At 56.5% G+C, this 20839-nt stretch overlaps 10 protein-coding genes across 10 annotated transcripts; 5 read left to right on the top strand and 5 right to left on the bottom strand.

The window, feature by feature from the left end:
• Positions 1 to 80: 80 nt before the first annotated feature.
• On the top strand, positions 81 to 1426 carry B0H18DRAFT_1212897 (uncharacterized protein; the record flags this gene model as incomplete). The annotated part of the gene is made up of 2 exons (XM_048036497.1): positions 81 to 961; positions 1020 to 1426. Exons 1-2 carry the CDS (start codon positions 175 to 177, stop codon positions 1424 to 1426), a joined length of 1194 nt encoding a protein of 397 aa, XP_047891000.1. The 5' UTR covers positions 81 to 174.
• Positions 1427 to 2126: 700 nt separating this feature from the next.
• Positions 2127 to 3636, bottom strand: B0H18DRAFT_956540 (Clavaminate synthase-like protein; the record flags this gene model as incomplete). The annotated part of the gene is made up of 10 exons (XM_048042465.1): positions 2127 to 2441; positions 2498 to 2590; positions 2623 to 2662; positions 2712 to 2727; positions 2787 to 2866; positions 2991 to 3027; positions 3090 to 3132; positions 3196 to 3318; positions 3373 to 3515; positions 3573 to 3636. The coding sequence occupies 10 exons, from the start codon at positions 3634 to 3636 to the stop codon at positions 2127 to 2129; spliced, it is 954 nt and encodes a 317-aa protein (XP_047890999.1).
• Positions 3637 to 3719: 83 nt separating this feature from the next.
• B0H18DRAFT_1020307 (uncharacterized protein) lies at positions 3720 to 4196 on the bottom strand. Its single transcript, XM_048029477.1, has 3 exons — positions 4005 to 4196; positions 3845 to 3951; positions 3720 to 3778 (listed from the first exon to the last, which is right to left on the bottom strand). Exons 1-3 carry the CDS (start codon positions 4136 to 4138, stop codon positions 3741 to 3743), a joined length of 279 nt encoding a protein of 92 aa, XP_047890998.1. The 5' UTR covers positions 4139 to 4196; the 3' UTR covers positions 3720 to 3740.
• Positions 4197 to 4386: 190 nt separating this feature from the next.
• Positions 4387 to 6775, bottom strand: B0H18DRAFT_1020303 (uncharacterized protein). Its single transcript, XM_048029476.1, is given in 12 exon segments — positions 4387 to 4484; positions 4554 to 4789; positions 4818 to 4894; positions 5117 to 5149; positions 5210 to 5347; positions 5367 to 5377; positions 5403 to 5695; positions 5749 to 5783; positions 5839 to 6114; positions 6264 to 6291; positions 6346 to 6404; positions 6497 to 6775. 11 exon segments carry the CDS (start codon positions 6731 to 6733, stop codon positions 4693 to 4695), a joined length of 1284 nt encoding a protein of 427 aa, XP_047890997.1. The 5' UTR covers positions 6734 to 6775; the 3' UTR covers positions 4387 to 4484; positions 4554 to 4692.
• Positions 6776 to 7764: 989 nt separating this feature from the next.
• On the top strand, positions 7765 to 8673 carry B0H18DRAFT_1020299 (uncharacterized protein). The gene is made up of 6 exons (XM_048029475.1): positions 7765 to 7961; positions 8023 to 8040; positions 8103 to 8142; positions 8197 to 8298; positions 8368 to 8428; positions 8458 to 8673. Exons 1-6 carry the CDS (start codon positions 7850 to 7852, stop codon positions 8464 to 8466), a joined length of 342 nt encoding a protein of 113 aa, XP_047890996.1. The 5' UTR covers positions 7765 to 7849; the 3' UTR covers positions 8467 to 8673.
• A 362-nt stretch (positions 8674 to 9035) lies between these two features.
• B0H18DRAFT_1121264 (uncharacterized protein) lies at positions 9036 to 9743 on the bottom strand (the record flags this gene model as incomplete). The annotated part of the gene is made up of 2 exons (XM_048034303.1): positions 9036 to 9524; positions 9576 to 9743. The coding sequence occupies 2 exons, from the start codon at positions 9741 to 9743 to the stop codon at positions 9036 to 9038; spliced, it is 657 nt and encodes a 218-aa protein (XP_047890995.1).
• Positions 9744 to 9885: 142 nt separating this feature from the next.
• Positions 9886 to 11275, top strand: B0H18DRAFT_1020293 (uncharacterized protein). Its single transcript, XM_048029474.1, has 6 exons — positions 9886 to 10159; positions 10180 to 10233; positions 10293 to 10362; positions 10411 to 10639; positions 10790 to 10832; positions 10886 to 11275. The coding sequence occupies exons 1-6, from the start codon at positions 9971 to 9973 to the stop codon at positions 10934 to 10936; spliced, it is 636 nt and encodes a 211-aa protein (XP_047890994.1). The 5' UTR covers positions 9886 to 9970; the 3' UTR covers positions 10937 to 11275.
• Positions 11276 to 13033: 1758 nt separating this feature from the next.
• On the top strand, positions 13034 to 14964 carry B0H18DRAFT_1095608 (acid protease; the record flags this gene model as incomplete). The annotated part of the gene is made up of 8 exons (XM_048032421.1): positions 13034 to 13324; positions 13373 to 13400; positions 13455 to 13552; positions 13605 to 13747; positions 13802 to 14019; positions 14080 to 14211; positions 14258 to 14421; positions 14478 to 14964. The coding sequence occupies 8 exons, from the start codon at positions 13034 to 13036 to the stop codon at positions 14667 to 14669; spliced, it is 1266 nt and encodes a 421-aa protein (XP_047890993.1). The 3' UTR covers positions 14670 to 14964.
• A 227-nt stretch (positions 14965 to 15191) lies between these two features.
• B0H18DRAFT_1121261 (uncharacterized protein) lies at positions 15192 to 16787 on the bottom strand (the record flags this gene model as incomplete). Its single annotated transcript, XM_048034302.1, has 4 exons — positions 15192 to 15217; positions 15423 to 15760; positions 15816 to 16368; positions 16427 to 16787. 4 exons carry the CDS (start codon positions 16785 to 16787, stop codon positions 15192 to 15194), a joined length of 1278 nt encoding a protein of 425 aa, XP_047890992.1.
• A 631-nt stretch (positions 16788 to 17418) lies between these two features.
• Positions 17419 to 19306, top strand: B0H18DRAFT_847912 (origin recognition complex subunit 5 C-terminus-domain-containing protein; the record flags this gene model as incomplete). The annotated part of the gene is made up of 6 exons (XM_048039572.1): positions 17419 to 17760; positions 17826 to 17948; positions 18000 to 18136; positions 18180 to 18894; positions 18922 to 19092; positions 19154 to 19306. Coding segments are annotated over 6 exons (1641 nt in total), but the record flags the coding sequence as incomplete, so codon positions are not given.
• Between the last annotated feature and the right edge of the window lie 1533 nt (positions 19307 to 20839).

The raw sequence follows: 20839 nt of genomic DNA, 5'->3' as shown, positions 1-20839 counted from the left end.
GCAGTATGATGAACAGAATAGCGAGGTATCGAGAGCCGCCGGATTGAATCCCTCCCGTGGACGGAGTGTGATGAACAGAGGAACTGGCGGAACACCCGTTTTCAAGGCACCCTGCCCGTGGCCCTCTCCGCTCGCATCCCGCTCGAGATCTTCATACTCATCATCGACACGATCATGTATCAGCCCACACTGGCCGCCGCGGCGCTGGTTTGTACGACTTGGTATCCTCGAGCGATGCGCAACCTCTACTACAGTCTCGAGATTCGCAGCCGCACAAGCCTCAACATGCTGTTCAAACAGTGTCGTGCGTCACCACGCGTCAAGCAGTGGCTTGCGAGCACATACAAGCTGGTGGCAGACGAGGCTTACTACGACTCGGACTCGGACTCGAGTGAGGACGAAGACGGGAGCATGGAATCCCCGCAGCGCGGAAACAAGAGCAATAGCTACAATCACTCCCCTCAGACACTTCCGTCCGCGCTAGCTGGTCTGATGCCTCGTCTACGCAGTCTTTACGTCGGGGAGGGAGGACTTCGTTTCATCTGCACGGATTTCTTCCTCGCCCTATCGAAGTACAAGTCTGTCAAGTCGTTGACGCTCCAAAGTTGTGAACTGAACAATGTCCGACAGCTGCGACGGATTGTCTGTGCCTTCCCCCAGCTCACAGACCTCACGATAGATGTTGAGCTCGCTCAGCGAGGTGCTGCCAGTCACGCGGGAGCCTCACTATCTCAGTTACCACCTCACATGCGTCTTCGATACCTTGACGTCGTCGTGCACGAAGAACTCATGGCGATGTCCGTTGACTGGATGGCGCACTCAAACCTCTGCACCTCACTTGCGGATCTGACATTCTGGTCCAACCATCCCCCCATGGCACGGACCTGCCTTAACAACCTCCTCGAAACGGCAGGGGCATCGTTGACCCGTTTCTGCGAGAGGTACTCTAACAATGATGACCGTAAGAGTTCTTATGTCTTGCTCACAAACTTCGCCGCTGATGCACATGCAAAATGTAGGTGTCCACGGTAATCTGTCGCAAAACGCCGCCTGCGATCCTTGGACTTCATGCTACATCACATCAAACACGAGGCCGAAGACCAGCGGCCTGGCGCGGCGTGGACTAAAGCAACGGACGAGTTGCACGGCATCTTCTGCACCATTCGAAGCCGCCAGCTCGAGCACATTGAGGTCCGCGTCGAGGTTCACTTCGACGACAGCACTCTCGCGTCTCAGCAGCCCCGGTTGTCCTCGAGAGCTTGACCTACGGGACCTGCACGAGGTCATGAGGCAGCCATACTTTGACACATTGAGGAGTGTCGAGGTGAAGATGTACCTTTGCCCTCATATCCTTCAGGCCAGCATCAGCCAGAAGCTCAAGCCCATGTTCCATGGCATATTACAACCATGGTCTGCCCTGGCATAGTCACCGTCACCTACCAGTGGGGGCGCTGAAATTGTTATTGAATGTGACTCGTGAGTGAGCCCATTCACACACGTTTGTCCACTCTTATTCCTGTCAAGCCATCCAGCACACCCAGGAGTCTCCGCGCTGAAGACACACACGTCATCCAATCGCTACAGACGGAGGTCGGTGTCACGAGCGGTCGGTAAGCTGATTGAGCGTTTGAACGAAGTTGGTATAGACTTGTACAACCTCACTTACAGCTAGACTGAAATGCGCAGGTTCAGTCAGCTTATGAAACATCTGAACGAGACTGGTCGACAATCGCGTCTATGCCTCACGTCGAGCGTGTTGTATAGCTGACTGGTGTCTCCACCGCAATGCTCGAGAAACGTGTCCCGTCGTTCCAGATAGGTAGGTCGTCTGCTACCGCGAAACTATCACCAGGGACACCCCGTCAGCACCGAACAGCGCAGACACCAACCGCATGGGACGTTCGAATGCTTGAATCGAGTCAGGCCATAACGGGACCACGGGTTCGCCGCGACAAGGTTACTTACTATCTGACGCCCTTTTCCTCTGCTCTGCTTGTCTTGGCTCGCTGGTAGTCATATACATGGGGCGTAGCATGCTGCGCTAATTTACATAGGTTTCGGAACATTTTGCAGAATCGAGGGAAAAATGACAGCGCGGTCAGTTGTAATGCTTAACAGCGACGCCATTACCACGTTCTCTCTATACCGCTCCCCTTCATCTTGAGCTCGACCAGGCCATAAGCACTCGTCCTGCCCTTGCGCCAGGCCTCCATGGTGGGCGCGTCGGCGTCGTCCGACCAGCGCCGCTGGATGCCGTGCTTTTGGAGCACAGGGCTCTCGAGACGGGGCACGAGCTTCACGTCGTCGTCGGTCATGGCGAAGTAAATGACGCTGAGACGATCGTAACCGCGCTGGTCCTGAGGAGGTTGGATGACACGGTGGATGGTGGGCTTGTAGAAGCCGCCCGACAGGAACTCCATGGCATCTCCGGAGTTCACGACCTAAAAGGTCATCAGCCTGAGTCAACTTCACATTGGATTTTGATCAAGACACTCACGAGAGCGTTGTCGATGTGCCTTACGTAGCGCCATTTGCCATCGGGCATGAGCATTGCAAAGCTGTAACCGGCTGGCTCCACAAAATGGTGATACTACCGATGTCAGTGTGGCCCTTCAGCCACACTTGCTTTGCCTTGACCTCGTCTTCGGCCGGCCTCGGATAACTGCAACGCAGTGTTACGTATGCTAAGAGTCCAGTTGAATGTTACGCACTATTTCATCAGACGAACTATTAACCCGTCATCAGCACAAGTCGGAAACGTTGTAATCACGCCCATCGAAACTTACCGTATGCCTCTCCCGTAGCGTCGAAGGTATGCATGTTCACGAAAGTATCTTCCGGGAGCTCCAGGCCAAGGGCAAACAAGCTTCAACATGAAGAGTCAGTTGCATAGACGGTAAATCAAATGGCCAGACAGACCGCAAGAGTGGAGCAGCACTTGGAAGTGGTTAACTTGGCGAATTCTTCAATCTCCGGGAGAGAGGGCGCACCGCTTGCGGATGCTGCTTCCGGTTGTATCGTGATTGACTGATTGACCGAGGAACATGTTAGCTTTCGGCAACGTAACAAGAATAAGAGGTCCGACGTACTGTTGTAATGCTCAATCTGGTCACGAACGCCACCGTCAATGTGCTTCAAGACCGACCAGTATCGCCGTGAGCCTCAGTCATCAGGTCAGAGTTCTGGAGAACGTACCCATATTCCCTGAGCTTGTAGCCCTGGTAAGACCTCCGTTTTGATGTTCGCCAAGTAGTTGCGTTTCTCTTCCTCAGGGACTCCCGAGAACGCGACGTCGGCGACGTCAAACATGCGATCATTCTCCAAGCATGTTCAGTCACGACCGCGCTGCGGACAGCACACAAAGATAATCACCTCGGCTTGAGTGAGCCCGTGGTTCACAATGTAGAAGAAACCGTGGGTAGTCATCGCAGTGCGCAGCTGCACGGACAGCTCAGCACGTCCCTCTGGCGTGCCGATCTTCGAGAAATCGAGGACCGCAAGGTCGGCATACTCGACTAAACATCACCAGCGTGAGTGTGTATTCATCACAAGAGGCACAGTGGAAGACTGACGTTTCTCCTTCGTCGCAGGAGCTGCGATGTAGTGGGGAATAGCAGGGCGCACTACGCTTGGCATTTTCGCTGTCTTCACTGTTGGTCAAGGCGATGTCTTTTCGTTGCTGGTGTGCTCCTCGCTTTATACACTTTCTGAGCAATGACAGCGGGAGGCCGCAACTTTCGTCACTTATCGCCAGATAACATAACGGAGTGTAGAATCCCTGCGGGAATGGAAGTCGCTCCTTGCATCAGCCTTCGCAAGTGGGTATCAGGTCAGATGAGCGTACCTACTGTACTATTCCCCTGGCAGAGACCGTCGAGACTCCACAGCTCCTTGCTCCATTGCCCAACCGTGGCATGTTGAAGCAGCGACCTGGGAACACGATTTCCGAGTCTGAAATCTAGCAGTAGGTTTGCACACTAAGCTATATCCACAAGACGTCGCACCTTTCTTCGAAGTGGGGCCAAAACAAAGTCACTTCATGGTAAATGCGAAAGGAAGCGACGAAGTGACGTGCAGGGCACGTTCGCGCGTGGAGTGCAGCTGCGATCGAGGACAGTGGTAAGCTGAATGCGTGCATTGCTAATCGGAGACTTCAGCCTGAGATGCTCAAGACGCCAACTTGTGGCCAGAGCTCTCTTTGGAGGAACATTGCTATCACGATGAGAGCTTCGCACCAGGACCTTCCAAAGCCTCCGACAGGGTTTGCGTGCTGTCATGCTTAGGTTCGCGGTAAGATTACTCCTCTTCCATTCTCGATTCCATGATGCCAGGTAGTCGAGGCGCCGCACAATCGCACCTGCAATTTATAGACAGACTGCCGGCAATGCATGTCAGCAGCTCAGCTACATCCATGGGTCGCTCCACGTTCAGGCAGAGCGCCGGCGTGGTGAATGCTACCGATTGTGCACGTCAACAATTCTAACCTACATTCTTGCCCTTGGTCAGCGACAATTTCTGGTCACCGGAGCGAAGAGACATTTCCGAGTACACACCAGTATGATCATTATGTTCGCGCCGACTTGAGCGTGATACCTGCCGAGCTATACATACGGCCCAAATGCACGGATATGGCAGGGTGACGAAGACTATCGTAAGTACTCAGCATCCAATCCTCGACTCTTGAAGTCGCCTCTACTCGATCTTCCTATCCCCTTCCTCTACCTCCTCAGCCAGCGTACTCACTGGTCCCGTGAAGTGCTTATGACCCCAGACGAGCCAGCACAACGAGCTATGAGGATGACGGCGCCGATAGCCACACAGCGTAGTTCATGTTGAGCGAGTCCACGGGATATGCTGTCGGCAGAACGAACAATACGCAAATGAACACCGTAAACTACGCATTCGCACGTTAGTCCCGTCTGAAGATAGTAGGTAAGGGGATCACGTACAAGTGCACTCGCGAGGTTGATGTACCAGGAGTAGCGTCCGAGGTGGAAAGGGCCAGGTCAAGGAGAGTCCTGCATAACAATGAGAATGCTGAGATCCTTGTTTGTATGGGACGCACGTAGATGGCCAGAAGAGCGAATCAAAATGGGCTGTAATAAGAGAGCATGACGGCTATCGCTGCTGAGGACAGGATGGCATTGAACTGGATCAACATGAACATGAAAACAACTTCCATGGAAGAACACGTACCGCGATTGCAGACCCAATATACGCCACGAGATAACCATCCAATGAACACTGATACCCACACGCCCCAATACGGGCTCTGCCACCGGTTCAACTCATAACTTCGACCTCGCGGGCATCGCGCGGTCCCGCGCAGCGCGTACATCATCGTGAGCTGCCGTGAACGCAGTCACAGCGCCATGAACTGCGCGAGCGCGACGACGACAGACACATGAGCGTCAAGCGGCGGCCGACCGCGTCGTAGTACAGCTGCGCGATCGGCAGCGCGAACGACGTCCCCTGCACAGAGGCGATGGATGCACGGCGAAGAGGAGCGCGAGCATGTACGCAAGCCCAATAGCCAGGAGCCCACGATTGAAAGACGACGCCTAATGGGGCAAGCAGTGCCGCGTTCTGGGCTTCCTCAGCGACTTGTGCGGCAGTCTCGCAGCCTTCAAGGGTGTAGACGGCTTGTAGGAACCCCAACAGGACGACGAAGCCTTTGTTACTCCAGCCTGTGAAGCTACGCCTCGTATGTTAATGTGGTAGTAGGGCCGAGAGTGCAGGAAAGCGTACTTCTGATAGTCCGTGAAAACGAAATCGGCGCTGTTCTATAATGGTATCGTGCTCAGACTTCAGCCCTTGTACGAGAGACGTTCTGCATACCTTGACCGGTGCCTTCACCAACAGCGTGATCACGAGCACGAGCGTCCCTCCGAGTGTCCACCACAGGTTGAATGTACTCATTCCGCCGATTGCGCGCGTGCCAATGGTGTTGATAATCCCAGACGCGATGTTCACGCCCCAGGCAATCGCAGCGATCTCGACTCGCGTGAGCGTGCGACCCTGCCCCACCTCCGCCAAACTCGCAAGGTAGAGCGCGACGCTGAGGTTGCCGGACGTGCCTGTGAAGACCATCGCTATGCTGTATATCCATCCTGTCTGATTGCACAATTAGCGGTCGCCGAACGTGCCTAGACGCTCTCCACTAACACAGACTGAGAAGCGATGTTAGGTCGTGCACGCAGAATGACGCGTCGGGTGAGTGGACTCACAGCCCAACACAGGAAGATCCGGCTTCATTTGCATACCCAAAAATACAAGCCTCCCATGGTTGGACTGACACACATACTGTCAGTAGGAATACATAGTATAGTATAGCATTGGGCTCACTATGCACTGCAGATCTCCGCGAGCGACAAGGCGATGAGGAACATAAACAGACTGCATATCTGTTACACCAAAACGACACCATTAATGCGACGCCTGGCGCAAGGACACCGACAAACATACATTCCACCCCAAAACAAGCCCAACGGCCCACCGAGAACAGCCCCGTCTGAAACGCGCTGCTCATGCCCGTCAGGATTCCAATAGCGCAGAAGGAGATACCGAGCACGCCGTAGAGAGACATGTCCCTACGGAACTCGCTCTTGTAGCCCAGTTCGTGCAGCCGCTTGTCGGAGGCATCGACCGTTGCGTCCCCTGCTTGCACCGAAGGGGAGAATGCATCCTTTCGGATGCTCTCGACGTCGTTCGTGATGTCCGCTTGGCCATTCATCGCTAGAGCTGAAGCTGATGGGTAGTAGTCAGACCAAGGGCGCGGTGTAAACACGTATTCATATTCAAGCCCTGCGAAACTTCTCATATGACTGCTTTCTGTGAGCGCTGTTATCGTCCCTTGATTGACACTAGTACTGACTCGAGCTCCATGCACTACGATAAGAATGAGCGTCGGTGCCTGGTCGGTGCCCACGCGGTTGTTCAAGGATACTTATCACGGGTTGAGGTTCTACGCCAAGGCAGATTCCAGGCATCTGAAGTCTCGTCGATAGATTATTGATGAGCAACTGCAGTGTGCGAGAGATTAGCAGACTCACTAAGTAGACCTGTCTATGCGCCTGAGAGTATATCAAGGTCGTTGATAACTGTACAATGGCATTTGAACAGACACGATGGATCATGGTATGATACTAGCCATTCAGTCTCGGAACAGTAGAGGATTGAAATCCTTCGTGCCCGTGGAGACGCCCAAGTGTACTGCGATCACGTGGATCGCTACAGACCATACAAGCGCTCGTACTGTATATGTTCTACCGCCGTCACGGTCGTATCGTAGCGGCGCAAGCGCCGATCCCCGACTCCTGCATGGCACACAGCTATTATACTCAGCCTGCCACAGCGGCACCATAGTATATTATGTGTGTATTTTAATATTGTAAGTACCATCGGAATGGTATGGAGACTCAATTGGAAGCCCTCACGCCCGCGGCGGCTTCGCCGCCCGGGCGTCTCGGGCTTCCACGAGTCTGAGCCACACGGCGAACTTACTTACCGTAATACATACTACAGTACATGCGAGGGCTCTCAACATAATAGAGGCCCTCCTACCTTTGGGAGGACTTATTCGATGGTCAAAGATCCAGGCGTCCAGACGCAGCCAGAAGCACGGAAGGATCCAACCGCCTCGCGCTGCCTCGTAAGACACTCGAGCATTGCTGCGATACCGCTTATGGGAATTATGAGTCACGTGTTTCCCACGGAGGGAGCGGCATCGCCGGCTGCGAACGACTTATGGTCGACAAAGCCCTCCTCCCTCCGGTCGGAGTCGGGGACTGCTTGTACAATACTTACAAGCATCTCTTCAGCACCTTACGCTGCGCCCAGACACTCAGCGATGTCTAGCATCCCACAAACTCCCTCCTCACTTCGCCCGGCCGACGACCCGCGAGACGCCTCAGCGGAGGTTGCTCTGACGTTCCCAGAGTCATGGCAGACGGACTCGGTCGGTGAGTAACTCAATGTGCCCCTAGCTTCGTGTCAGCGATGCTGAGACAGGAGCTGTTGCAGACGGTTTCAGCGCAACCAGTGAGTATCAAGTAATATGTGGATGGAGTGCTAGCGGCTGAGCTCGTGCCGGACGTTCGCAGCATTGTTCGCGACCGGTCTGATCATGGTCACTCGTAACCGGTGCGTCTGTCTCAAACTAGCTCCGAGTCCATCGCTGACCGTGTATTTCGTCAGATATCTTGCATGGCCCGCCTTGGTGCTCTCGTTCAACAGCATGATCAACCAGCACCCATTACGCACGAAGGACGGCGGCACGAGCCCTATCACCTCCGTGCTGTGCGTTACATCATTTTGTATGCCCTCCCCGAGTTGTATGGCTGATATATGTTCCCTCTTACTACACAGCGTCGCGTTTTCCGCCTTGGTCACAGCGTACCTCCCCCTCGTCACCGTCGGCCCTCAAAGAGTAACGGGCCAGTGCCTCTGCCTGTGCAGGTACCATGATTATAATGTATACTAACTCAGTCGATGTATGCTCTCAGTTCATCTCATTGAATCCAGATTATCGTGTAATTAGGCTGCTTGTTGTGCCTATGCCATGATGCGATACAACAATCTTGCAGTGTGAGCCAGCGCTCATGCAGAAATAGCGCAGGCTTAGTATGTAACGCAGCGGTCGTGCTCCTGATGACCAGGCTACACAACTACTCAATGGTGACGGAGGAGCGGGTGTGCGTACAGATGATGGTACGGGTTCTCATATGTTCATCCAGAAAGTTCCAAGCGAACAAACATTGCGTCCTTCAAGCGAATGTATGTACACTCTTTGCTGCGACTGGCTCCTGTACTATTGTCCGTCCCCTGGCAGTCTTGCGTCCGTACACACTTCCCTGAGCATACAACATCAACGCAAATTCACAAAACCTATCGTACCTCACGTCCCCACAGCATGCACTATTCACTCCTGACTGGACATGTTCTTCCTGGTCGACCGTCGGTATTGTCCAGGATCTGATCACAACGAGGGTGCCGCACTGCGAACTGCCTCTGCTTGACATTGTCTCCGAATTGCCTCACGAGGAAGGGGGTGCGAATGGGTCGTCCATACTGCTATCCATGAGCCCACCGGCACCTAGCAGCGCATCATCCGACTGGAGCTGACTGAGGGTCGCGCCCTCGAACGGCTCCCCATCCGGGCCCACGCCCGACATGTCCAGCGTCATACCGCCCATGTCGCCCATCCCGTCCGCGCCCACCGCTGCGTCAAGCTCGCCCTCGCGCGGCTTCAGCAGGTCGTCGAGCGCGTCGTCCACGTCTGGCTCCGGCATGAAGGACATGGAGAGCGGGTGCGGCTTCGGCGTGCCTGGCTTGGAGAGCGCGTCGTCCTTGGGCCCTATGGGCATCTCGGAGACGTCGCGCGAGGCGGCGGCAGTCTCGGGAGCGATGGACGTGTTGGCCTCGTCTTGGTCTATCTCCTCGTCGCCATCGACCACCTCGACCTCATCTGGTTCGGGGAGAGGCGCGAGCGGTTGGTCGGTTTCGTTCTCATCGTCACTGAATTGCTACCATATGGTCAATGGGAACGAGATAAAAGACTCAGAATAGGAACAGACCTGCTTCTTTTCGGTTTTCACCCACTTGTATATCTTCAGAGTCGAACCTGGCCCTGCGTTGTCTGGGAGCACCCAGACTTTCTCCCAGCAGGGCACCGGTTGCATCAGCTGCCGCCGCGACGCCTCTGAGGTCGTGTTACTGAAGCCGACTCTCCTCCTTGTAGACATGGTGGGGCAAAAGTAACGGCTGCGATATGTGTGAGGCGCAGTGTATGATCGAATGAGCGCGAGCAGTGGACAGGCGTCTAAATCAGCAGGAGGTGGGGCGTCTACGCGCTGTTCGCGGTGAGCTGAGCGCGCAACTGCCTGCAACTGCTCGCTGCTTCGACTTGATGAACTCTGACGACGACGCTGCCTCTCAACGAACTCTCACACTCTGTACTCTCTGAGTTGAAATGGAAGACGATGAGGAGACTGAACTGAGGAATCCATTCCCCTCACCACCCTCCCACTACACCAAGTATACGACGCACAACCTCAATCTGCTCGGACTCCTCCACGAGCGCTTCGAAGACACGGACCTCTCAACGGTCAACCAATATGAGGAGTTGAAGGACCAGACGGACGTACCAGACTGGCCGCTCGTGCAGCTTGAAAAGCCGAGAGTGGACTGGATACTGGAAGGGGCCACTATACGGTCTTCGGAGACACATGGTTTGTACGGACGTGCCCTACTCAGATACTGCGCATATATTCACTATTCTACGCATTCATCAGGTCAAGGAGACGATACCGTCACTCGCAGAGCTTGGTGGCCATCAACTGTACCCGGCGGACCCCAGCGTCGGTAAGTCGCTTGTCGACAGCCACGGTAACGCCCACTAAAGCCACACAGACCGCCGACCTGCACTCAGCAACATCCTACGGTCCATGCTCGTAACCTACTCGCAGCTCCTAGATGCGTTACTCGCGCCACCACCCACCGCGTCGTCCGCCACGCCTCCGGAATGGCAGAAACAAGTGGAGTGGGTCACCGTTCTGGCCAGAACATCATGGCCGCGGCAACGACCTGCGTCCCGTGCAAGCTCGCGGAACCTGGAGCTCATGATGCGGAGGCAGCTCGAGTGCGCAGGAGGAGACCAAAGCGATACATGAGTGCGTGGTGACTCAGCCTCTCAGCCGCTCTGTGTCGCTGACCTTTGACATGTGTAGTAAATGCGACGGGCTGGAGGCACAGTTAGCTGCAATGCGTGGACGGTGCAGAAGGCTCGGAGGCAAAGCTCTTCGCGTAGTGACAAAGGACCAGGGACGTCCACGGTGAGCATGTATCTAGCATCCTGGGTGCCCTCTAAAAATGCGTCCGGTTGTAGGCTAGCGCGTCAACCGAGGATGTTCTGCGTTGGGCAGAGGAGATTGCTTGACTCCCAGGTGCGGAGCCTGAGCACCTTCACATCATACTTGGGCACGGCCATCCGTGAAGATACCAAGCGAGCTAATCTCGCCGTCCTCTGCGGCCAGAGCTACACCCTCTTGGGCTATACGACTTATCCGCCAAGACGGTGTCCTTTATCTGGACGCTGCGCATACAGCCAGCTTCTGAATTTGCGTTGCCGCGCCTGGGCTGTTCCTGGCGACTTCTAGCCATCTACCCTGCATGCGAGTCCCATATTTTATCCTATCTCAAGACTTGCTGTCGTACCGCTTTCATGCTATCGAATGTATGCGCATTGTGTTCCCAGACGAGGTTTGATTCTCCATCCGTCCCTGTCAGCGATCAACCCAGGGTCTGTCGCTGTTTGCTCTGTCGATCGACAGGACGCCCTTCGTACTTTTATGTGCTTCGTCTGGGATCATCGGCACGTCCGTGTGCCCGCTTCGAGGGAACCGCTCGAGCGACAGGTAGTATACATTCTATCTAGTCAGTGAATGTCTATTCTCACGCATGTTCCATTCTCACAGGACATCTCTGTCATTGTGGTATATCAGATGGTCCAGCCAGGTTGCAAAAGAGATGGCAAATGCGGCGAGACACGGTTTGTTTCTAGGCCTGCCTCAGTCGTCCGTCTTCGTCAACCGGCAAGGATGCGATGTATATGAAGCTGACCTCGTGTTATGAGTTTCTCTCACCCAGCATGACCCGCGAGAGATTCTGGACGTGGACAGGATGAGTTCACGAGCACGAGGGTCAGCGTTTGCTTGTCCGCAGTTCGGATGAAGTGTTGAAGGTAAGCCATTACAGTACACAGCAACCCCTGTCCCGCGGCCTCCGCAACAATCCCAACAATCCCTGTCGTTCACACGACTCGACAGTGGCACCCACTGGCAGTATGTATGTAGACACTCTGGTAAGTCGGTTTCTCTGAATGCAGCTACTCGAACGTCCTCGTAACCGAAGGAAGGCCGAAAGGATCGACTACGTCGACCGACTTCTTCAGGCACACAGTGCACCCTCGCACGTTCATCCTCCGTGCTACCATGCGTATGTGTCCCAGGATTCCACATGGGCCATGCAGTGGGTCCTTGGGATTGTATTGATTGGGATCAAGCATGCTCAGGTGATCATCGTCCGAGGGACACAGAAGATGTCCTCTAGGCCACGTATCTAGGTACGCGTTTATCTTAGTTTGACGATTCCGTCACTGCGATATGCTCTCATTACTTCTGAACATAGGCTTTACCTAACCAGCGGAGATGGCGTCTTCAGCGGACAGGTACTCGTGGTGACGTGAAGGCCGAAAGTCAACCAGCTTCACCGAGCTGCAAGAGCATGTTGGCTTTCTCGACAGTCCGTATCTATAGATCCACAGCGACTTTGATATCGATGGTACCGCGAATACGATTAGTGTCGGAAGGCCGGCTCTCGTACATTGTTGTCGTCGGGCAGCTCGGCAGCCGCGCAACCTCGAGCTTGGACTTCTTCTCGCCAAGACGACTGCCTGAGAATGACATGGCCTCCATTCTCGATCCGCGCCGGGGACACTCCGCAAAATGAGCGCAGTGCAGACGGGCTCTGCCGAACAAATCTCGGTATGAACTCAACCAGAACTCAAGCACGAGGTATCCCTAGCAGGCTTCAACCTCGGAATGTGCGTCCTACCGTTGAGAAAACCATCTTCACTTGCTCAACAGCGAACGTCCTAGATGAGATCTGTAGGGCATGCATCTTGCTACGAGCAATATGATCGACACTCCCTCGAACATGTCTGAATACAACTGTGAATAGCTCCCTATCCGACGCCTTATCGCAGTACGTGTCTATTTCCATCCGCCAATCCCTGCGCAGCCGTACATATGGCATGTGCACTTCCCCCTCTGGTACCGCCGGACTGTGTCCGGCTCTGATGTTCCCCAACACTGCTCGGGTGTTCTCCGGCCTCGCTCTGAATGCGCGCACTCGACCTTGCAAACTCTCACTGCGAGCTATCTTCGTAAGTGGCCTGGGGGCCTTTGCCCCACTATAAAGCAGCTATGCACACCCCTGTAAGTTCCCTGACCGTGTGCTACCGGTTTCTTGCACCATGCTGTCTCGCCTCTCCGGCTACCTGGCCCTCCTCGGCGCACTGGCCGCGACGGCGACGCCCCTCGTGCGGGACAAGTCCCCCGTGAGCGTCCCGTTCACGCGCAAGTTCACCTTCACGAACGGGTCGACCGTACCCGACATGGACCGCGTGCGGATCACCAACCTCATGTGTGGATGCAACAACCGGTGTTCCAACGATGCGAAGACGCTGGTGAAGGAAAAGCTCAGCGCTGCGGCGACTGTGTTCAACACCGACGCGACGAATGGCGCCGTGGAGTACACCATGACCGTAAGCATAGACGTTGGCATCTCCTGACATTGCCTGACCCTGTCGAAGGTTGGTGTTGGTTCACCCGCTACGGACTGTAAGGAGTATGCCGTCTGCCGCCCGATCTCCTATAGATGATTGCTGTACGTAGACACCTTGATCGTCGACACCGGTAGCTCGAATACCTGGGTTGGTGCCAACCAGGCATACACACAGACCAGCACTTCCACTAGCACTGGCCAGACTGTCGTGCGTATACCTCGCCCAGTATAAGCAGGCTGCCACTCACGTCGCACCGCAGGAGGTCACCTACGGCTCGGGTGAATTTGAGGGCACTGAGTACACCGACACTGTCACGATCGCGGACGGCCTCGCCATCACTGGGCAGTCCATCGGTGTCGCTTCCTCCTCCTCGGGCTTCTCGGGCGTCGATGGCATTCTCGGGTATGCCCTCTCCAACGTCCTCACTGTCTTCAGCATCTGATCCTAGTCACGTAGCCTCGGTCCGGAGGACCTCACCTGCGGCACGCTCACGACGGACGAGAGCGCGTGCATCCCCACCGTCGTCCAGAACGCGTACTCGCAGGGCCTCATCTCCGCACAGGAGCTCGGCATCTCGTTCGCACCCATCACCGGCAGCTCTGGCTCGGACACCAACGGCGTGCTCACCTTCGGCGGCGCCGACTCGAGCTGTACACCGGTACCCTCACCTACAGTAAGCCGTGCATGATCACACCTTGCTCTGGGGCCGTGCTGAGCGGCCATACTCTGTGCAGCGACATCACGTCGACCGAGCCGGCCGGAGACTACGTCGGCATACCCAGACCGTTCCTATGGCTCTGAGACGCTCTTCTCCAACGAGGCGGGTATCGTGGACACCGGCACGACCCTCATCTACATCCCGAGCTGTGAGTTTATGGCGTCCACTTACGGACGCGCTGACGGTGTGTCCAGCCGCGTACAACCGCTACGTCTCCGCGACCGGCGCGACGCTCGATGACAACACCGGCCTGCTGCGCCTGAGCACGTCGCAGTACAACAATCTCAAGGACATGACCTTCACGATCGGTGGCACCGAGTACACCTTCACCGCCAACGCTCAGATCTGGCCGCGCTCCGTCAGTGCCTCCGCCCCGTCTCTCTAAACGCATGCGCACTCATTTGATTCCCGCAGCTGAACACGGCGATCGGCGGCACCACCGACTACGTGTACCTCGTCGTGAGCGACATGGGCTCGAGCGGGGAGAACGGGCTCGAGTTCATCAACGGCATGACCTGGCTCGAGCGCTACTACTTTGTGTACGACTCGGGAGCGAGCCAGGTGGGCTTTGCGACGACGCAGTACACGGACGCGACGACCAACTAGGCGGCCGCGTTTTCGGGGGTCAGGGTGGGAGCGGTGGAGGTTATTTGGGCTCGGTGTGGGAGCCTGCGGGTGTGGACGTGGGCGTGGTCTCGTCGGGATGTGAAAAAGTGAATTGATTGTAGACCATACAGCAAGTACTGCTGAATGCCTTCTGCGCAATGCGGGACGGCTGTGGCACTGCATACAATGTCACCTGGGTCTGCATGGTCAATTGTGTCAGTGTGACGGGGGACCACCACTGACGCCTGGAGCTTTTTTGAATATTGTTTCCATCAATTTTAACCACGCACCCACCCTCCCTACCAGTGCATGGTAATTGTTATTGTGCGATATTGAGAATAGGGTACAGTAGGCTAGATGTAGACAAATGGGGGCCTCTCTCGGATACGCGACTGCATGTAACTGCTTATAAGTATACGGTGGCACGCACTGCTGGCGCGCGTCGCAGTCGCGTAGGTAGTTCAATGCTGGATGACGAAATTGAACTACCTCCTATTCCCCCCGCAACGATGGCGTAGTCGCTCACATCGACGTGACGCGCTTCTCTCCTACACCTCAAATGATCGCGGCAGCTTGTCTGGGCGCCGTGGCGTGGTATTCTATGCTTTCGTGTTCGTCTTGTGAGAATCCGGGCTCCCTCGTCCTCATCCCGTGGCTTCTCTAGTGCCTCCGTTGACGCAGACGACTCCCCCGCCGGTGCAGCCCCATCTCCATCCCCTTCCTCCGAGTCCGGCACAGGCGCAAGGCGCTCACTCGCGCCATCCTCCGCCGCACCATTACCCTCGTCGCGCACCCTCGTCACGTCCCGCTGCCGTTCATCCCGCTCCTCCTGCCGCGCCTTCCACACGCGCTCGTCGTAGTCCTCCGCGATCCTCCCGATCTCCGCGCGGAGCGACTTGCGCTCGGCGACGCGGTCGAGCCAGCGGTCGACGTCGAGCCCGCGCGCCTTGTAGAGTGCCTCGCGCCGCGCGGACACGGAGCGCTGCAGCACGGACGAGTAGGAGACCTCCCGGCCCTGGTAGAGGAACCAGAGGTAGCCCATGATGACCATGCTCAGGCCGGAGAGGTACGTGACGGGCTCCATGACGTCCCTGCGCGGAGTCCCGGTCAGACGATAGTGAGAGGGCGGACGAGAGGCGCGCTCACCAGCCGAGGTCCCAGAACGTGAGGCGCGCGACGGCACCCCAGTACACGACAAGCATCGCGAGCCCGCCCACCGCCATCCTGCGCGCGCCGCTGTGCGCCTCGCGGTCGCACGCCCTCTTGAGCGCCTCCATCTCGTGCAGCTCCTCCTCGACGACGGACAGCTTCCGGCGGAGGAAGCGCGTGCGGTCCGCGAAGCTGGGGACCTCGACATGGATGGTCGCGCGGGGCTCCGCGCTGTCCACATCCTCGCCTATGCGCAAGACGAATTCGGTCGCACGCGCGGCGTCGCGGATGAAGTCGCCGACGTCAGTGCTGTCTGCCCACTGGAGGGTGCGCATGCTCGGCGTCGTGCTCCGGAAGGAGATCGACGGCGTCGCGGGCGCGAGCTGGGCGAGGATGAGGCGGGCGACGTGCGAGAGGGGCTGCGAGGGGTGCAGGAGGAAGACGGTCGGCGGGGGCGGCTTGATGCTGTTGTTGGGCCTGTCGGGCGAGCGGAGCTGGCCCAGCGGGAGGATGAGCTTGAAGAGGTGGGAGGACGTCGGCGAGAGTTTTCCTGGGTGACTTCCGGTAAACGGCGTGTCCTGCGGTACATGGGGTGAGTATATGCGCACCTTTGCCTTCGCTGATGGACTCGAAGTCTTCGCCCGTCGCCTCAGTCCCGCTCATGCCGTTCGCCGATTCCTTCCACCGCGCCTTGGCCGGAGCCTCTGCGACAAAGCGCGAGTGTTCCACATTGGTGTTCTCGACCTCTTGCGGGGTGGTTTGCTCCCATCGCCTCTGCGAAGCGACTTGAGATGTCCAAGGCAGACTTGAAGCCCCGGCAAGCAGCTGTCTCCGCGACGGTACGAGATTTAGACCAGAGTAGGGTCGTCGCAGAGTCCAAGCTACATGCGGAGCGTGTCTTCCCGCGCGAGGTAGTCCGACCGACAGTCGAGGAAGATGTGCGAGCTTGAGAGTGCTCAGTAGGCACATTCAGGGCTATGAGTTGACGAATCTGTAACTTCCAGCTTGCTCATGGACAATCGTACGACAGCGAGGAGTTATCTCCCGTGGCTAGACCACAAATACGACCTCTTCAACTTGGGAGGGGGGAGGACAATTGAGGGAGACAAGTGAAGAGGAGCAGTGCAGTGTCGCGCTGGTGTCGTGCCTTCAACTATTGCGCTCCAGTCCGGGACCAAACGACGTCATTCCTCTAGAGCCATCGTCCTCGCGACACCGGCCTTGCTCGCCATCATCCTCAGCGATGCGGCGAACAAAGGGTATTCCGACACTGATTCTGAACTATGTGGGCACAGCGTGAGGAAAGGAGTAGATACAGAGTATATAGACGCGGTAGAGTTTGGATGTAGACCAGTACAAGTCAAGAGTCGACTGTCGATGTGGGGATAACTAGCACTGCTAGCGCCCATTGTCGTGGTCAGTCTAGCACCACGTGACACCGTTGCCTTATGAGGTCGATGATCGCCCGCTTCAACCAACTTGTTGAAGCCGGCCATTTACTGCCTGACTCTTCCAACTGCGCGACCACATTGTTGCCCACTCAGATTACGCGTACGGGTGCCAATTCTATGATGTACACTCACAAAAGACGTGGCGGCCACATCCTGGTTATGAAGACGTGACCACCCAGCTTGCCACCTTACTCGCGACAAGCCCACTTCATTTCATCCATGTTTACGACCCGGAGTGTGCTCGCATCGCATCCGAATGTCTCCGTGGTCTGCTTGAGCACTTATCTGAGGAAATTCCCTGCTTCAGGTACGCGTTCGCGAATGCCGTGGCCTGCTTCACGCCACGCCTCTTCTATGACACGGTCATAAACGCGCTCGCTCGACACACACCGACCTGGGAAGATGGGTGCGAAAACTGGGCTGGGCCGAGCGGGGAGGGGCAGAGGTGGAATGAGAGCATCGACACGTTCCTGCATGGCCTGAGAGCGGTGGTCGCGGAGGCGGAGGCGGGTCAGTCGGAGTCGGCGGCAAGTCCCAGCAGGAAGGGCAAAGAGAGAGCAAACACGAACAGCAATGGGGTAGGGAGAGATGCAGAATGGTGCTCGTGGTGGAACGTCCAGAGCGACTTAAGGAGAACACACCCGAGCTCTTGGTGCCTCTCACACGGCTCGCTGAGCTGGTGAGTCTTGTTCGCATGCGAACGCACCCATTCTAACGTGTCGAGAAACAGTCCCGAGTTGATATTGTCACGATTTTTGTATCCGACGTCCGCTGGGAGGACCTCCGGTCACCATTGGGCGCGTCGCCTGAACCTCTTCACATATCCGTGCCTGTCCTCTCCAACAAAGTGAGCCCTCAAACCGTCTCGTTTCCCATGTATTACTGCTCACCTCGATCACAGTTGTCCTAGAGACGCTTGCATCATACTTCCCTCAGGACAGTTCAACTCTCGTAAACTCGAACGTCGATCCCGACGCCTACAACCCCGTCTTCCAGCACTCTACACCCATTTTATAGCGACGGTTCACAGCATCTGCGGACCTTTCACTCACGATCCCAACGAGCTCGCCTACATCGCCGCGGCACGCTGGCCAGGGTTCATTCAGCCAGTGCTCGACGAGCACAGGCAGCGCTTGCGCGAGTACGAGGAATACCTCGCGAACCGAGGCGATTATGACGAAGGGGACGAAGAGATGGGCCCCCCCGAGCTCGTCGCGCCGACGGAGGACACTCGCCTCCGCCTTCTCCGCCTGTTCACGCCCTCTCTCACCGCAGCCCTGGAAGCACTCTACCCCCGACTCACCAACGCCGCAGACTGGGCGCGCACGCATGCGCCACCTCCGGATCTCCTTGCCTTGCACCCCTCCCAGGTTCCTCACGCCTTCCGGTCCGCTGCGCTCGGCAATGCGGACGGCATGATTGGCAGAGGCGTCGACGACTTGCCGCGGATGGCGAAGTTCGTCCTTGTCGCTGCGTTCCTGGCGAGCACGAACCCGCCGAAGAGCGACGTGCGGATGTTCGGGCGGGGTCTGGATGATCGCAAGCGAAGACGCAGAAAGGGAGGGGGCCCGCGCAAAGGCAGGCCGGGCACCGCCACGAAGGCAAGTCATGGCATTACCATTCTAGTGTGCGTCAGTTAAACGCCTGCGCAGATCCCACAGCGGCTGCTCGGCCCCCTAACGTTCACGTTGGATAGGCTAGTCGCCATTCTTGGGGTGCTCTTGGAGGAGAACGACGCAGAAACACGCCCCCCTGCCCCGCAGTACACCGTGCCCGGGGAGTACACCGACGTCGAGATCTCCCGCGTTGCGATCTTCGCGCAGGTGAGTCTTGCCCGGACCCGAAGCGTCCTAATCTCCGAATGCTACTGCACGCGGTCTACAGGTGATCGAACTTTCTTCGATGCGCCTCCTGATGCGCACTTCGCCGAGTGAGAAGATCGACAGTCCGGCTACGTTTAAGTGCGGCGTCTCTTACGACACGGCGCTGAAGCTGGCCAAGGATGTCGGTGTACCATTGAACAGCCTGATATGGGAGGGCGTACAGTATGGTAACACGTAATGGGTCGCGGGATTCTCCACATCGATCCAAACCGTCAAGATAATCTGCCATAACCCGCAGTAATAATGCAAGCGTTCCGACCATCCTGAATAACGAATACACCGTAGCCTGAACTAATGACTCGGAACGGTAGGTGGTACTACGGCTGTTCCGACTTCCCAGTTCCGTCGACTTCGGACGCCTTACGAGCGGGTGTAGCCTCATTCGGAGTGGTACTACGCAACACGACGCTATCAACGATGTTCTTCCATCCCCAAAGAGATGCGCGAGAGCATTCGTCCAATCCGTTAGAATGTAGCAGTAGTGTTGGAGTCTATTTATGCGACTGCCCTGGGGACGCTATCGATGGAAGGCATCAGTGAAGTCGCTGTGGAAGCGAAGACACGCTTGGTGGGGACGACTGATAGTTGCGCCAGATATTCAAATTGAACTCTGGGGTGGGACGTGGGAAATGCGAGTATTTGGGCTTTGCTGGGTTCGGCCGCCATGGGCAAGGGAGACTGAGGCAGGTAAGTTATCCCGAGTGTGTTATATGGACCGGGGACCAAAATGAGAAACCGAGGGTCGGGGGGAGGGGGGGCACCGTCATGTCCTACTGTATCTGACTGCACCACCCGAGGGTTCAATGCATTCTAATGAAGGGTAAACTGATCTCGGGCTTCAGCCGTGCTGCCAGTTGAGTGTCCCTCGACTAGGACTGCTTGGACTTAGTTACTACGGACCGTGGGCCGGCGTTGGGGGCAGTTTGGGGGCAGTTACGCGCCTCTGCGCGCTCTCCCAACCAATTTCCAACCATCCTGCTCACCTGGCTCCCGGCGCTGACATACTGCCTTGAGCAAGTCCGCCGGCCATTGCACCGCCGGCAACTGCACACCGACTGGGGCAGCCGCGTAGTAGGTCAGATTTGACCAGTGAAGGCGCGATCAGACAAACGGACAGCTCGAGACCTGCTCGAGACTCACCTAGTAGCTCGCGAATTTCCGTTGATTCGCACCGCACGCCAAGTTAGCGACAGTGTGCGACGCGGGTGCAACGGCGGGCTGTCTGCTTGACGACGAGTGGATGAATCGCCGGTACGGGGGATTGTCCCTGACTCTGTGACATAATATGAGGAGTACTTACGTACCGAGCTACGCGGTTTTTGGATTCTCGAGGTCATGGACTAAGTAATCAGCACGGCCCTCTGACCCAGTGATGTTTTCTGAAGAGGGACTGGATTTTCCCGCTCGTTAGCGAGGTGCTGGAGGTCAATTGCTAACGATCGACTCACTACAGGGGGCGCGTCCGGTACGAATCGTGTCAGCTGCTCATGCATAAGTTATGACGGATTTGATTCTACGCCGCGGCCAGGCTTCATGCGCAGGCGGGGGAGCCGCCTCCGGAAGCCTTTCGGAGCACGGATACTTGCCATCTCGGTTCTGGAGACCATGATGAAGCTGCCGCGAAGGTGGTCCAGTGAACACTGAATGGATGTTCCATATATGTAGGCGTTGTGTGTCAGCGGATCTA

The sequence above is a fragment of the Fomitopsis serialis genome, assembly GCF_022376445.1.
Source record: "Fomitopsis serialis strain Sig1Antser10 chromosome Unknown B0H18scaffold_58, whole genome shotgun sequence".
NCBI lineage: Eukaryota > Fungi > Basidiomycota > Agaricomycetes > Polyporales > Fomitopsidaceae > Fomitopsis > Fomitopsis serialis.
This window is presented reverse-complemented; position numbering and strand designations above follow the sequence as displayed.

Coding starts and splice junctions, on each gene's coding strand:
- B0H18DRAFT_1020307 (XM_048029477.1), bottom strand. CDS start 4,138: ATGCACGCATTCAGCTTACCACTGTCCTCGATCGCAGCTGCACTCCAC. Junction 3,952..4,004: donor TGGCCCCACTTCGAAGAAAG/GTGCGACGTCTT, acceptor GCTAGATTTCAG/ACTCGGAAATCGTGTTCCCA. Junction 3,779..3,844: donor CCAGGGGAATAGTACAGTAG/GTACGCTCATCT, acceptor CCATTCCCGCAG/GGATTCTACACTCCGTTATG.
- B0H18DRAFT_1020303 (XM_048029476.1), bottom strand. CDS start 6,733: ATGAATGGCCAAGCGGACATCACGAACGACGTCGAGAGCATCCGAAAG. Junction 6,292..6,345: donor GCGGAGATCTGCAGTGCATA/GTGAGCCCAATG, acceptor TATGTGTGTCAG/TCCAACCATGGGAGGCTTGT. Junction 6,115..6,263: donor TGGGAGGCTTGTATTTTTGG/GTATGCAAATGA, acceptor TTGTGCAATCAG/ACAGGATGGATATACAGCAT.
- B0H18DRAFT_1020299 (XM_048029475.1), top strand. CDS start 7,850: ATGTCTAGCATCCCACAAACTCCCTCCTCACTTCGCCCGGCCGACGAC. Junction 8,143..8,196: donor ATCATGGTCACTCGTAACCG/GTGCGTCTGTCT, acceptor GTATTTCGTCAG/ATATCTTGCATGGCCCGCCT. Junction 8,299..8,367: donor AGCCCTATCACCTCCGTGCT/GTGCGTTACATC, acceptor CTTACTACACAG/CGTCGCGTTTTCCGCCTTGG.
- B0H18DRAFT_1020293 (XM_048029474.1), top strand. CDS start 9,971: ATGGAAGACGATGAGGAGACTGAACTGAGGAATCCATTCCCCTCACCA. Junction 10,640..10,789: donor ATGATGCGGAGGCAGCTCGA/GTGCGCAGGAGG, acceptor GAAGGCTCGGAG/GCAAAGCTCTTCGCGTAGTG. Junction 10,833..10,885: donor AAGGACCAGGGACGTCCACG/GTGAGCATGTAT, acceptor GTCCGGTTGTAG/GCTAGCGCGTCAACCGAGGA.